This window comes from Rosa chinensis, chromosome 3 (assembly GCF_002994745.2).
Source record: "Rosa chinensis cultivar Old Blush chromosome 3, RchiOBHm-V2, whole genome shotgun sequence".
NCBI classification, from domain to species: Eukaryota; Viridiplantae; Streptophyta; class Magnoliopsida; order Rosales; family Rosaceae; genus Rosa; species Rosa chinensis.
The window spans coordinates 10,541,584-10,556,074 of NC_037090.1; the positions used below are offsets into that span (position 1 = coordinate 10,541,584).

Genomic DNA, 14,491 nt, shown 5'->3' on the forward strand with positions numbered 1-14,491 from the left:
TGGGTGAAGGAACCTCCCTAGCACCGACATTCCCATTATATTGTTCACACTTTTCTAGTTTAATTTTCTTGCATTTTTATTAATCGCTTTACATTTTATTACTTTTTGTATACCCATCTTAAGGCTACAAGTTAGTGGCTTTGAATAGGCTTGGTGTGAGCTAAGCCGAGCATTGCCAAGGCTTGGTGCCTTGATTGTTTATAGTCTTATTTTACTTTTTATTTTTCTTGTGTGCTTTTAGTATCCTACCGCCAATTATCTTGGTTAGGTCCAACACCTAATCCCCGAGGTACGATAAACTAAGGTCCAATTACTTCCCTTACTTGACAACGATTCGTACGCTTGCGAAGAGTTTATGAACCAAGTCACCCTCTTAAGCTCACACACACTCTCATCCTCCTGCGATTCCGGCAAAGCAAGTTTGGGTATGGAAGTTTTGGGTATAGAAGAACTTTGATTCTTTATGTTTTTTGACAAACGCATGACTGACAGAGCTTTCATGTAACGCAGGAACCATCTCCAAGCACCTCTTGAGTATACAAGTTTGGGTTCTTGCTCGGTTGGTCGCACTCTGCAATTTTCAGCTTATTTTTTTCTCTATCTTGCCTTGTAAGTTCTTCTTTGTTTTTAATTTCATCAAGTCTTGATGGGTTCTCTGATATGATAGGTTCTTTGTTTTTAATTGCATCTGGATATGAGTATTATCTCCATTTGAGTTCTTATGGGTTCGATTATTGTGGATTTTGTTTGAAGTTGCAGTCTTTGGATGGAAATTGGGGGGTTTTTAGTTGTTTTGCTTTTTGGTGACATTGGGTTTTTGGGTTGATTCTTCTCATTTAGTTTATGGGTTTGTAATTTGGATTGGATTCTACGCTAAAGTTTCAGTCTTGATTTCAATTAGGTACTTTTGCTCTTTTATTTCTGCTAATTTTATACAATTGGGTTATCTGGCACAACAAGTTTAAGCATATTTGATTCAATGAGCGATTGTGCATAATTGATTTCCTATTATAGTTTGCATAATAGTGACTTTTGGGTTTTCAGAGGGCAAAACCATTTGGGTTCTACGGACGAAGAGAAAAGGATAGGAGACGGAAAAAAGAAAAAAAGAGGGACGAATAAAATTTGTACTTGGTCACTGTCTGTGATCTATTGATTAACAATAGAGAATAAAGATAGATACTTGGAATTACTTCAGTCTTTCTATGAAATTCTGTGAAGTGATTGATTTAATTCTACTGAAATGCTTGAATTACAAGGCTGCTAATATGTGCATCTAATTGGGTTGTCATTGATTTTGGTTGCAGGTTTTGCATATTGTTATTGTTGGTCTTTCAAGTGATTTATCTCTCAGAGTTGTGTTCTAGGGGTGAGTTTTTTTTGTTTGTTTGATGTTATTGTATTATGCTGATAATCTGAGAAAAGAAAAGTACAATAAAAGCAAATAGAAAAGGCTTTACATCTAAAGATACTATTTTTGTTATTTCTTTTTCATTGTTTAGGTATCCTTTGGTTTATTTGGAGCTGTTTACAGTAGTGTTAGATAAATTTTTCATATAAGCTTGCATTTCGAAATAATGTATAATGTATGTGGTAAGATGTTGTTATATGCTATCTACTCTTTGATTATTGTTGTCGTCACTGTTATATTGGAGCCCATTTCAATTAGCTTCTCACTTCTCAATTTGAGAGAGAAAAACTGTGGGGTGGAGAGAGAGCAAAGATATACAGATATATTGTGTATGACTTTGGTCCAGCTGCATGCTTATATTAATAGGAGAAGAGAACCTCTGGGTTCCCTATTATAATCACGTGTAGAGCCTAAAATGCTTCTTTTAATCAGAAAATTGGAAGATCCCTTAAGTACTTTGGTTGTGTTGCGGTCATGGTGTTTACCTGTCCCACGATTTATTCTCATATGTGCTGCGCCGACTTGCTATAATGCTATTGCTCTTTTTTTTTTTCTTTTTCTTTTTTCTTTTAAATTGTTTCTTCTTATCATGTGCAAAGACCTGATAAACAAGAACCCATCTCTAACACAAGACATAGTTCCACAAGTGATAGAGTAGACAAAAGGTATGAGTATAGGTCTCATGGCGTCGCCTGATTGCAATCATGAAATTTTTGTTTTTATTTGATATGCTATAGGTCTCATTGTGAAATTATAATCATTTTCCTTCCATCAGTTTAAGGATTATGATACCAAGAACTCTGGTATTTTGAAAGAAATCTGCAGAAACTGTCCTGCAGTACAGCCTTCTTTGGTATTTCTTTTTCCTGACTTATTGACCTTCAAATGACCTGAATTTTTGATATGTTTTACTTCTGTTAGTTAGAAAAGGATCTGGAAAGTTTCATCACATTTCGACATAAACTGAATGTTCTGTGAATTTTCCAAGTTTGGTCTGTAATTGAGAAAGTTCCAGAATTTTAAATGTTCCTCTGATTTTCTGTTGAGATTTGAACTTCTACATGAATCATTTAAGTTCTGGTTTTTCTGTATATTGAACTAGACATCCCAATGCTTGTTTGAAAACTGATTCCTTGTCATTTGGATTTGCAATGAATTTTTGGTGAATTTTCTAAGTTGACCATGCTGCTGAGAAACTACGTGTGGAGGTATTCATAGACTGTTAACACAGTAATTTGAGTTGGATTTCACAATCTTATTTCAAATGTCATTTACAACTTTAGGAAAATCTACTCAAGTTTTGCATATTATCACATTTCTTAAAATGATAAACAGAAAGATGGAAGGCTAGATGAAATGTGAATCTTGTAGCTGATATAAACCCGTATGTTGCATGAGAACATAGTTCTAGATGTTTAGTGTTTAGTCTAATGTTATTCTTTCACAGGGAAGAGGACAATCGAAGTAGCCGGTTGAAATTGTCAATGTTCCTGCTGCTAATGTAGCCTCAATTTGGTTTTAATGTTGCAAAGAACGTCAATGGCAGACAATCTTAAGGTAATGAGATCACTGATGCTCTTTAGTATTCATTAAGAAAATAAAGTCAGCAATGTTTTTTTGGACAATCCTATTAGTTTATTACCTTCTGTTTTTACTTGGTGAATGACAACGTCTGTTTGATTAATAGGATCAATGATATCTTTTGCTATACTAGATGAATCACTAGTACATTCAAACAATTGATACCTTGGACAAAAGAAGAGGTCAGTACATACTCTTATCTTGGTGTGGTATGTAAGTGATCAAATTCAAAAGATTGTACACTTTGCAACTAAAAGCTTCAGTTCATTTATATGTGATTCGAGTGGTGATTAAAGTATATTGATAGAAGCTGCTTGTTTCTAGTTGACAGGTTAGTTGAAAGCTCAATGCTAGCTATCAGTTGAGTGACGAGCCCAGATTTCTCTTTTGTAGTTAGGTGGGATCTGATATCATCACTTGTGCTCATGTAATATTTTGTTTATATTGTTCTTACAGAACTATATATGCTTCCGTAATGCCTTTTTTAGTTGTGTATAATAAGCTATTATGTTTGGTATGCAGGGAAGAGCTCATATTGAGTGCGGTTCTAAAATGAAACACTAAAGTGTATGAAGGAAGTTGGTGAAATCGACACTTGTTAATATATTTGTACTCTATAGTTAGTGATATAGGAAAACAATTTCAGTAGCTTTCAAGATATTATGCTGATCACAACAATGGCTGTACTTGAAATTAGCTAATGTAAAAGCTAGCTGCTAGCTAGTATAGTATCCTGAAACTGATGGGATTGTAGTTTGGTGGGTTACTTGATGCAATGAGAAATTTGCTAATGTTAGGTCCTATAATATGCTTTTGATGTCTGTTCGTACAAATTCAACACATACAGGTTTATGATATGTTGTACCACAAATATAGTAACAACAAAAAGAACAACTGTCGTCTTGTGACAACATAAAAGTGAAGTTCAATTCATTATCAAACAACATAAATTCTTCTAACAGACAACAGAAAAGCGAAGTTCATTTAACTATCACACAACATAATTCGATTTCAGCGTTATTAAGTTCTCAGCTTATATCAACAATTAAATGTCTTTGAAAATGCATTCAGACAACAGATTGTTAAACAAGCTTTTAATTTGGTAACTTCAGACAACATATAAATGTGTTCTTATTACATGTCAGACAACAACAGTTTTATTAAAACTGTAGTTTGTAGTTCATTTGAACAACATTAATCTGTCGTTGTATGTGATTATTAACGACAAAAAGTCCCAAATCCTTCAGTGTTGGGTTGTTCAGACGACAGAGCCTTGTGAAACTTCTGTTGTCTGAGTGAGAAGAGACGACGGAGGATATCTGTCGTCTGATACCGTAAGAGACGACAGCTGGATAGACAACATATAATTTACACATCAGACCACATATCTCATCTGTCGTCTGAAGGCTTTATTGGCATAGTGATAACTCATGCTCCCCATATCAGTCATATCAAATTCTCTCATCATGGAAGTCTTGAATTCAAGCAACAGATTAGCATCGTCACCAGTAAAAATCAAATCATCGACATATAAACTTACAATGATAATCTTGCCTTCGTTGCTCCTCTTAGTGAACAAAGTTTGCTCACTTTCACATCTCTGGAAACCTTCACTGACAAAGTATGCTTCAATGCTGCTGAACCAAGCTCGGGGAGCTTGTTTTAAACCATACAAGGCTTTGTACAATTGATAGACCAAATGCTTCTTTCCCTTCTTCTCATATCCTCTATGCTGTTCTACATAGACCTTCTCATTCAAGTCTCCATGAAGCAATGCAAATTTGACGTCTAACTGAAAAATTCTCCACTTCTTTTGAACTGTTAGAGCAATGATGGTTCTCACCGTATCTAACCTTGACACTGGTGCAAATACTTTTGAGTAATCAATACCTTCTCTTTGTGAATACCCCTTAGCTATGAGACGAGCCTTAAGCTTGACAACTTCACCATGCTCATCACGTTTTGTTTTGTAAATCCATTTGACACCAACTTTCTTAGCTCCTGCCGGCAATTCAGTTAGAACCCAGGTTTTGTTCTTCTCGATGGAGTTGATCTCATTATCCATGGCTTTTCTCCATTTATCTTCTCTTATAGCATCTTCAAATAAGGTGGGATCTTCATCTTGTACCATATACACTGCCTCCTCTTCTTCACTCAGACCCTCACCACTCACATAATCTTCTATCCAGTATGGTGGTCTTCTTTCTCTCCCTTCAACTATATGATAGGAGCATTTTAATGCGACGTTTTACTTGCTTTTCCCTACATTTCTTGCGTTATTTCCTTATTAAAACCCTGTTTAGGAAAGTTTTCATTTTTTTATTGGGAAAGTTCCTATTTGTAGAAAGTTTCTATTTTTATAGTTTCTATTTATCATTTTTAGTAAGTTTCAATTTTCGGTAGTTTCTATTTTTCAGTTTAGGAAAGTTTCTATTTTTCTTATTAGTTTCTATTTTCAGGACCTCCGAGCTAAAATATGGAAATGAACTCATAAATGGAAAGAGGAGCTTGCGAACACCAAAGGGAGCAAAGATGAAGGTACATTGGAGTAGAAAAATGGAAATGTACTAAAAGATCAATTTTACACATATTCCTACTCCGGCTAGGAGAAATCAGAGCCAAGCAAGGAAGAAGGAGCGGCCGCTTGACCAAATGAACTTCAAATGAGCTGAAACCTTCCAGATCCACTCTAGACACCCAAAGGATCATTTCTTATGAAGAGTGCTAGAGAAAAATATGAGTGGAAGGCCTTCAAACAATCAGCCCAATTCTCTACAGAAGCAAAACCGGAAAACTGGACCTGTAAGAGGTCCAGCAGCATTTCCGGCCCAACCACATGGAATAAAGCTCTGAAAATTTGTCAGCATGATCTACACTCATAGTGGAACATTTTTTATGAAGAAGTCGAAGGCTCATTCTGAAGTTTTGATGGAGAAATAATTGAAGGAATAAAGGGGAAGAAACTGACCTGAAAACAGCTCAACACCACATATTCATGTTTCCCACCCATATGAAGAAAGCATTTCTTTTTCCTTGGATACATTTTTTCTACCCTAAAAGATCATCATCACTTCCACATTTCTTCACCTTCATGCTTTGCTTTCATCATTACCTCATCTTTTACATATTTTACAAACCACTCTCATACTCCACTTTCATTATTTTTCTTCATCTCATCATTTCACTCTTCTTTTTCTTTCCTATTTAAACACCTTCTCCTCTCACTCTCAATCACCAATTCCTTCATCCATCTCATCTTCTTTGTCTCTCCATTTCCTTTCCATTTTCCAAAACCAATTCCTTCATCCATCTCATCTTCTTTGTCTCTCCATTTCCTTTCCATTTTCCAAAACCAATTCCTTCATCCATTCCATCTTCTTTGTCTCTCCATTTCCTTTCCATTTTTCTATAGACCAATTCCTTCATCCATCTCATCTTCTTTGTCTCTCCATTTCCTCTCCATTTTCCTTAGTCACCATTTCCTACATACATTCCTTCATCCATTTCATCTTCTTTGTCTCTCCATTTCCTTTTCATTTTTCTCTCCATTCTCTAGTTTTAAGTTTCTGCATTTTCAAGCAAGGAGAGGAAGAAGAAGAAGGAGCCGTGAAGATCATATCCTCCATCATCCACCTTGAAGGCTTGCTTCCAAGATTCAAGATTCAACCATCTAGCTCTCCATCTCCATCTCCACTCACGGTGTAATTCGTTCCTTTTCCTTGTAACCTTTTTGGTTTCCTTGTTTGATTTCGTATGAACTTGTTTCTAGTTAACAATAATGTTTAGGGCAAAGTTTAAGCCCAATTTCTATGTTTAAATAAAGTTTTCGAATTCCATAATTGTGATTCTAAGTTGCTTATGTGAGTTTGTTCGATTGAATTTGCTTGATAGAAAACTTTTATATGTTTATCTTATTTGGGTCGACACTTATAGGATTTGCATGTAATTGGTGCTAGGTTTAAGAACATGAAATCGACTTTTCGTTTTGTGTAAACTTGAATCAAAGTAGTAAAGGTTTTGGACAAAAATCGAATTCAATTGAAGAGGATTGCAATTAGGTGAACTTATTCATACTAAGTTGTACACTTGAGTTGATAGCCTTTCTCTATGTGTAATGCGTTAAACATGACATGATTGACTAGCTTTCTAGGGTTTGATTGCATGTTTGATAGGATTAATCTAGGTGCTTTCGCTTAGGTTAATTAGCATTGAAAAGTAAAATATGGGAAATCATTTGCTTTCGAATGTTTCACATGATCAACTCCTCTCTCATGACTTGGAAGAACAATTATAGGGTTTGAATCGAATTTGATTACATGGAATTGGTTAGGGGTCGTCAACGGGCCGGGCCGGGCCGGGCCGGGCCTTGCCATATTTTTAAATAATTGCGGGCCGGGCCGGGCCGGGCTTTATTAAAAATCAAAGGATCCAAGCCCGTCCATATAAAGCGGGCCTTGCGGGCTTTTTCGGGCCGGGCCGGGCTTGGCCTTGCGGGCTTTTTTGGGCCGGGCCTTGCGGGCTTTATTTATAAATAAATATTTAAAGACACAAGTTTTTTTTTTTTAATCAAGCTTTGGAAATTTAATGGATAATGATCAAATACAACCAAAGATAATAGATCTATATAACTATATTGTACCCAAAAAAATCTATATTTATATATAGATACTAATTTATTGATAAATAAATTTTTAAAGATACTAATTTTTTATAAACCTATATTTATATATCATACACTCCAAAGAGCAACCCCTATCAATTCAAAGAAAATGGAAAAACCGACCGTTGGATGAGTTTATTACAATAAATTATGAGTATGGTAAAAAATTTAGCCAATTTCACCATATTTTAGAATCCGATCGGCTTGGTCAACCGTAGTCACTTATATGTTTTATTGTTTGACCGATGGCGTGGCAACCGCGAAACGTGCTTATTTTTTCACATCACGTTTGTATATATTCCATCGATGGATGTGCGTGGACATAAGATAAAAAAAATTAATTTTAATTACAAACACATTGGTGTATACCAATTTTATTCCTTTAGTTGTATGACTTATACATTGCATTTAAATTGTTTAGGTTCATTCTAAAGCAACCATGAAGTAGAAAATGAATTCGGAGAAACCAACCGCTGGATGGAGAGATTGTAATGTTTTGTGGTGATTGTAGAAAATCTAGCCAATTTCGTTATTGTTTCGAATTCGATCAACTAGGTCAAACGTAGTTACTCTTATAAACCTATATTTATATATCATACACTCCAAAGAGCAACCCCTATCAATTCAAAGAAAATGAAAAAACCGACCGTTTGATGAGTTTATTACAATAAATTATGAGTGTGGTAAAAAATTTAGCCAATTTCACCATATTTTCGAATCCGATCGGATTGGTCAACCGTAGTCACTTATATGTTTTATTGGTTGACCGATGGCGTTGCAACCGCGAAACGTGCTTATTTTTTCACATCACGTTTGTATATATTCCATCGATGGATGTGCGTGGACATAAGATAAAAAAAATTAATTTTAATTACAAACACATTGGTGTATACCAATTTTATTCCTTTAGTTGTATGACTTATACATTGCATTTAAATTGTTTAGGTTCATTCTAAAGCAATCATGAAGTAGAAAATGAATTCGGAGAAACTAACCGCTGGATGGAGAGATTGTAATGTTTTATGGTGATTGTAGAAAATCTAGCCAATTTCGTTATTGTTTCGAATTCGATCAACTAGGTCAAACTTAGTTACTCTTATAAACCTATATTTATATATCATACACTCCAAAGAGCAACCCCTATCAATTCAAAGAAAATGGAAAAACCGACCGTTGGATGAGTTTATTACAATAAATTATGCGTGTGGTTAAAAATTTAGTCAATTTCACCATAGTTTTGAACCCGATCTAATTGGTCAACCGATTACCGATATGTAGAATATATATATATGCACATATTCTATATAGAATAATAGAAGTATAAGAACTTCCACACACACACACACACACACATATATATATCTCTATATATATTATTATATTATATATATAAACACACACACACACACATATATATATATCTCTCTCTCTATATATATATATATTATATATAAACAAACACACACACACACACACACACACACACATATATATATATATATATATATATCTCTATATATATATATCCTCTATATAAACACACACACACGCACACACATATATATATATATCTATATATATATATATATTATATATAAACACACACACATATATAAATATATATACATATATATAAACACACACACACACACATATATATATATATATAAACACACACAAATATATATATCTATGTGTGTGTGTGTGTGTGTATATATTTATAAACACACACACACATAACTACAAATATATATATATATATATATAAAATATTTTACGGGCTTTTACGGGCCGGGCCTAGCGGGCTTTTTACGGGCCGGGCCTAGCGGGCATTTGGCGGGCCGGGCCTACGGGCCGGGCCGGGTTTTTGCGGGCTTTAGGCGGGCCGGCCCTCGGCCCACCAAGGCGGGCTTTTGCGGGTTTTTTGACGGGCCGGGCCGGGCTAAAAGCCCTCCGGGCCGGCGGGCCTCCATCGGCCCACTTGATCCGCGGGCTTTTTGATGAGGCCTAGAATTGGTTTTGATCTTTGTTCCTTGCGTTCCACCCTTGTATATATGTTTTTACATTTTCTTTATTTTATTTATCTTAATTTTCAATTCTATAATTCTTAAACCCCCCTCCCTTTTTATTTTGTTACTTGTATATATTTCTATTCTTTATTTAATTTTTGTAAATAATACTTTATTATTTTAATTCTTTATTTGTTTATACAATTGTATATATTTATATTCTTTATTTTATTTTTGTAAATAATACTTTTCTTTATTTGTTACATAATTACAGGTGTACCCTCAATCCCCGGAATAGAACGATCCCTATTTGCTTATACTACTAACGATATTTCAGGGTTAAATTGCGCGCTTGCTTTCGAGCGCATCACTATACTACCCTCAAAGTGACCTACTTCTCTACCCTCATTGCCACTGACCTCGCTGGTGCTCCCAATTTCTTCACTAGAGTCTTTTCTACCCTGTCTTTCACCATTTACCTCAACATCACCGTCACCAACATCACCTCTATTCTCTCCCTCATCATCACCGTCACCAACATCACCTCTATTCTCTCCCTCATTTTCTTCATCACTGAACTCACCATCATCACCCCAAACCAACTCCGACCTAATTTGATCCTCATAGTTTTCACCCCAATCCCATTGCTTATCTTCCTCAAACACAAGATCTTTACTCACAACCACCTTTTTTGTTTTAGGATCAAATAGCCTATAACCTTTAGACTCTTCACTGACTCCTAATAAGATACAAGGAAAACTTTATTATCTAATTTACCTCGTTTTGCTTCTGGGATGTGGACATGTGCAACGCAGCCCCAAACTCGAAAGTGAGCAACAAATGGTTTAACACCACTCCATGCCTCTTGTGGTGTGACATCTTTCACGGCTAAAGTAGGGCATCGGTTTAAAACATAGAACGTCCAAACCACTGCTTCAGGCCAGAAGGGCTTCGGCATCTTCTTGGCAGATAACATGGAGCCTAACATGTTCATTACTGTTTTATTCTTTCTCTCGGCGATGCCATTTTGTTGTGGCGTATATGCAGTAGTGAGCTGCCTCTTGATTCCATGCTCTTTGCAAAAATCATTGAATTCATGTGATTTGAATTCTCCTCCCCTGTCAGTCCTTAGGCACTTGATAGATACTTCTGCTTCTTTTTCCTCCAACTTCTTGAATTTCTTAAAATAACTCAGTGCTTCAGACTTCTCAAGCAAAAGATACACCCATGATTTTCAACTAAAGTCATCTATAAAACATAAAGTGTACCTTTTGCCACTGTTGGATGTAAGGGAGATTGGTCCGCAAATGTCTGCATGAATCAGCTCCAGTACTTGACTTGCTCTCCACAAACTTCTTTTTGGAATGGCATTCCTGCGTTGCTTGCCATTGAAGCAATCAGTACAAACAACCTGTGAAGTTCTAAACTGAGGTAGACCATGCACCATTTTCTTAAACTGTAATGTCCTCAGCCCCTTATGACTCAAATGTCCATACCTCTGGTGCCACAGGTATGCCAAATCCGAGAAGCTTGTAGAAAAACATTCTTCTAGTTGAGGAAGAGATCTCGTAGAGGCTGAAACTTCATTCAGGATGATGAACATATGATTAGCACTCATCAGGGTGTACACAATCAGTCCTCTTTGTGGATGATAAATGCTGCATGCTCCATCTCGGATCAGGATTGCCAAACCCTTTTCCTATAACTGCCCAATGCTCAAAAGATTGTTCCTAAGATCTGGAACATAATACACATCTCCAACAACAAAGGCAACACCATTGAACACTAGTCTTACACTTCCCTTCCCAGCCACACTCATCCTAGTGTTATTTCCAAGCTTGACTGAATGCGTAAAACTAACATCCAAACTAAAAAACATACCTCGTTCACCACACATGTGATTCGAGCACCCAGAATCTAGAAACCACGCATCGCTCCTCTTTGCCTCATACATTTCCACATATGACATTAGGAGCAGCTCATCTTCTTCCTCAAGTTGAGCATAATTGGCCTCTTTGTTCCACTTCGGACATTCATACTGAAGTGTCCAAGATTGTGACACTTAAAGCATTCTACTGTTGCTCTATTGGAGGACTTTCGTCCTCTCCCTAGACCTCTTCCTCTGAGAGTTGCTCTCCCCCGATCTCTAGCACCAGCTCGATCTTCAATCTTCAAGGCCTGATCTTCTTCTTCTCGATTCAGCCTGCGGAACTTCTGCTCATGAACCATAAGTGAACTCTGCAGCTCATCAATTGAGAGGGTGTCTATGTCCTTTGACTCCTCGATAGACACCACTACATAGGTGAATCTCTCAGTCAACGTCCTCAAGATCTTCTCTACCACTTTGGAATCTGGCATGGTTTCACCATTGCTCTTCATTTTGTTTGCCACGGCCATGATCCTAGCAAAATATTCAGTGATTGTCTCGCTTTTCTTCATCTCCAACACCTCAAAGTCTCTTCTCGAAGCTTGAAGAAGAGACATCTTAACTCGAGCATTCCCACCAAATTTCCTCTTTAGTGAGTCCTAAACAGCCTTTGAATTGTGTCTGTCCAGAATTTGCTCGAAAGTGACTCTGTCAATGGCCTGGTACAGGTTGTGCTTCACCTTGTGATCCTTGGTCCTTGCATCATCCAACAATGATAGCTGCACATCTGTCAACCCGGTTCCAGCTTTTGGTTCCTCAAAACCATTCTCTATGAGGCTCCATAATCCCTTTGATCTGAGGAAATTTTCCATCAGCTCTCCCCAATGGTCATAATGGACGCCATCGAAGTGAGGGATCTTTGTCAAACTCTTATCCTCACTCATGTCTCTCTTTCTCTAAGCTGCAGCTTTACTCTATTCTCAGGCCCAGTGGGGGCTCTGATACCACTTTGTTAGGAATGAGAATTTGCAACACACCAAAACTCTCTAAACTAGATTGAATGCAATCGATCATTATTCAACTAAAACTTTGGCTATTATATAGCCTCAGACTCTAACAACCTAAACTGAAAACATGCTCACGTATCGGCTACATGCAGCCACGTGCATTAACATAAAACAAAGCTAATTCAAAGCATAACCTAATCCTGAAGACTAGGTCTTTATTCAACTGAATAACAAACCCTAAAGACTTGGAAAAACACTCTTCATGAAAGGGGTGGTTTTGGTGGTGGATAGTTCGGTGGTGGCTATGGTGGTAGTGGCGGTGGATTTTGGATTTTCGTGGATTTTAATCAAAAATTTGATTATGCTGCTTGCAGGGTTAGATTGGATATGGTGGTGTTGAAGATGTGTGACTGATATGAGAATTTAGAACACAAAAGAAGAGATAACACAGTTGGATCTGGGTTTTGGTGAGCAGAGGAGGAAAGGAGAAGATAATTGAGGTTCGTGGTAGTGGTTAGGCTCAGAGAGAGAGCTCGGTGGTGGTTATGGTGTGATTCTCTTTTGCTTTGGATTTTGGGTGTGAAGAAGAATGGGGGAAAATGCAAGAGGGTATATTGGACAATTTTCCAATGATGTGGCATGCAAATAGATGAGGTGGCGTGGAATGGATGGCCTAGTCAGCAACTTAACGGCAGATTTTGATGGAACCCTAACGGAGTGGACTAATTGAATGGAAATTGTGAGATCAGGGAGTTTATGGATTAAATTGAAATGTCAGGAACTGAAACGATTTTGGAGGCAAAGTACAGGACTAAACAAAATTTAATCCTAAAAAACTTCGACTTAGATACAAATTTTAATGCATAATTGTACCATGTTTCCATTATGGAAGAAGCGGACAGTAGCTTTCGTAACGACATGGTTGAAAGTATGCTCTGCATAATTGTATCATAATTGTATCATATTTGTCTCTACTTAAGCTCTGCACTTCACAACCAAATCTAAAATTTCAATTTCTCATGGCCGATACAGACAATCTTTCCCTCTACGAAGGAAAGTATGCCAACAAAATATCCGAGTTAGTTTTGGTTAATTTATGGAGATCCATACTGACTTTATCTTGTTCTTAAGATGCACTAGTACTAGTGGATGTAGCCATAGTGATTTATTGAAGTCGACCTGTCGACAGCACTTCACGCTGTATGGTTTTGTCATCGGACTTTTGATGACACTTGTCGAACTGAAGTTTCTCGGATCCGGCACAACTCCGTTCATAACTCATTCGTGGACCATGTCGCTTTTTATAATGGCCTCATTTGCTTACACCATCGCCATATTAGCGGAGATGGATCCAGCTCTTCTAAAGTGAGAGAGTTGTGAATTTATTTAAATTTTATAAAATCTACATCTGAGTGATATAATTGTCAAAGAAATTGCCACATCAGCTAACACGATTTTTATTGCTTTTCCTCTCAACAGAGTGAACAGACGTTATTCCATCAGACAAAAAAAAAGAAAAAAAAGAAAAGAAAAAAGGACTCTTCGTCTTCCAGGGCTTGCTCTCAACTTTCTTCTCAGGCAAAACTTCATTCTTTTGTCTCTCTTCCCTTTTTTTGAGACATACATATACATGTGGACAACATAGCCAGTGAGATTCAAATATGAGAAGATTTAGTCGTTTAACAGTTGAAGAAAGAAGAACAGAATTAGAAAGAAGATACAAAAATTAGTTTGAATTCATGAGTAATCTTCGTACTGCATTTTTTGTTGTTGTTGTTGAAGAATCAACAATGACACCGTTAGCATCGGTTTGAGAAGGAAACGTAAAGTTAATTCCAACTGATGTTGCAATTTTTTTCAGTATTAGATCACTCGCATGATCTAGATTTTATGAAATTTAAATAAATTTACAGCTCTCTCACTTTAAAAGAGCTGGATTCGGCAGAGATAACGACT

At 36.7% G+C, this 14,491-nt stretch overlaps 1 protein-coding gene and 1 long non-coding RNA gene across 4 annotated transcripts; one reads left to right on the forward strand and one right to left on the reverse strand.

Moving 5' to 3' along the window:
- The first annotated feature begins 244 nt into the window (after nt 1-244).
- LOC112194707 lies at nt 245-3,774 on the forward strand. Of its 3 annotated transcripts, none has more exons than XR_005808831.1 (7): nt 245-425; nt 511-609; nt 1,308-1,369; nt 2,859-2,968; nt 3,099-3,174; nt 3,317-3,419; nt 3,515-3,774. It is a non-coding gene; the product is annotated as an uncharacterized LOC112194707 (long non-coding RNA). The 3 variants fall into 3 exon arrangements; XR_002934112.2 differs by having other exon boundaries at nt 3,317-3,389; XR_005808832.1 differs by having other exon boundaries at nt 3,324-3,389.
- A 7,855-nt stretch (nt 3,775-11,629) lies between these two features.
- Nucleotides 11,630-12,145, reverse strand: LOC112194092. Its single transcript, XM_024334351.1, has one exon. It carries the CDS (start codon nt 12,143-12,145, stop codon nt 11,630-11,632), a length of 516 nt encoding a protein of 171 aa, XP_024190119.1.
- Between the last annotated feature and the right edge of the window lie 2,346 nt (nt 12,146-14,491).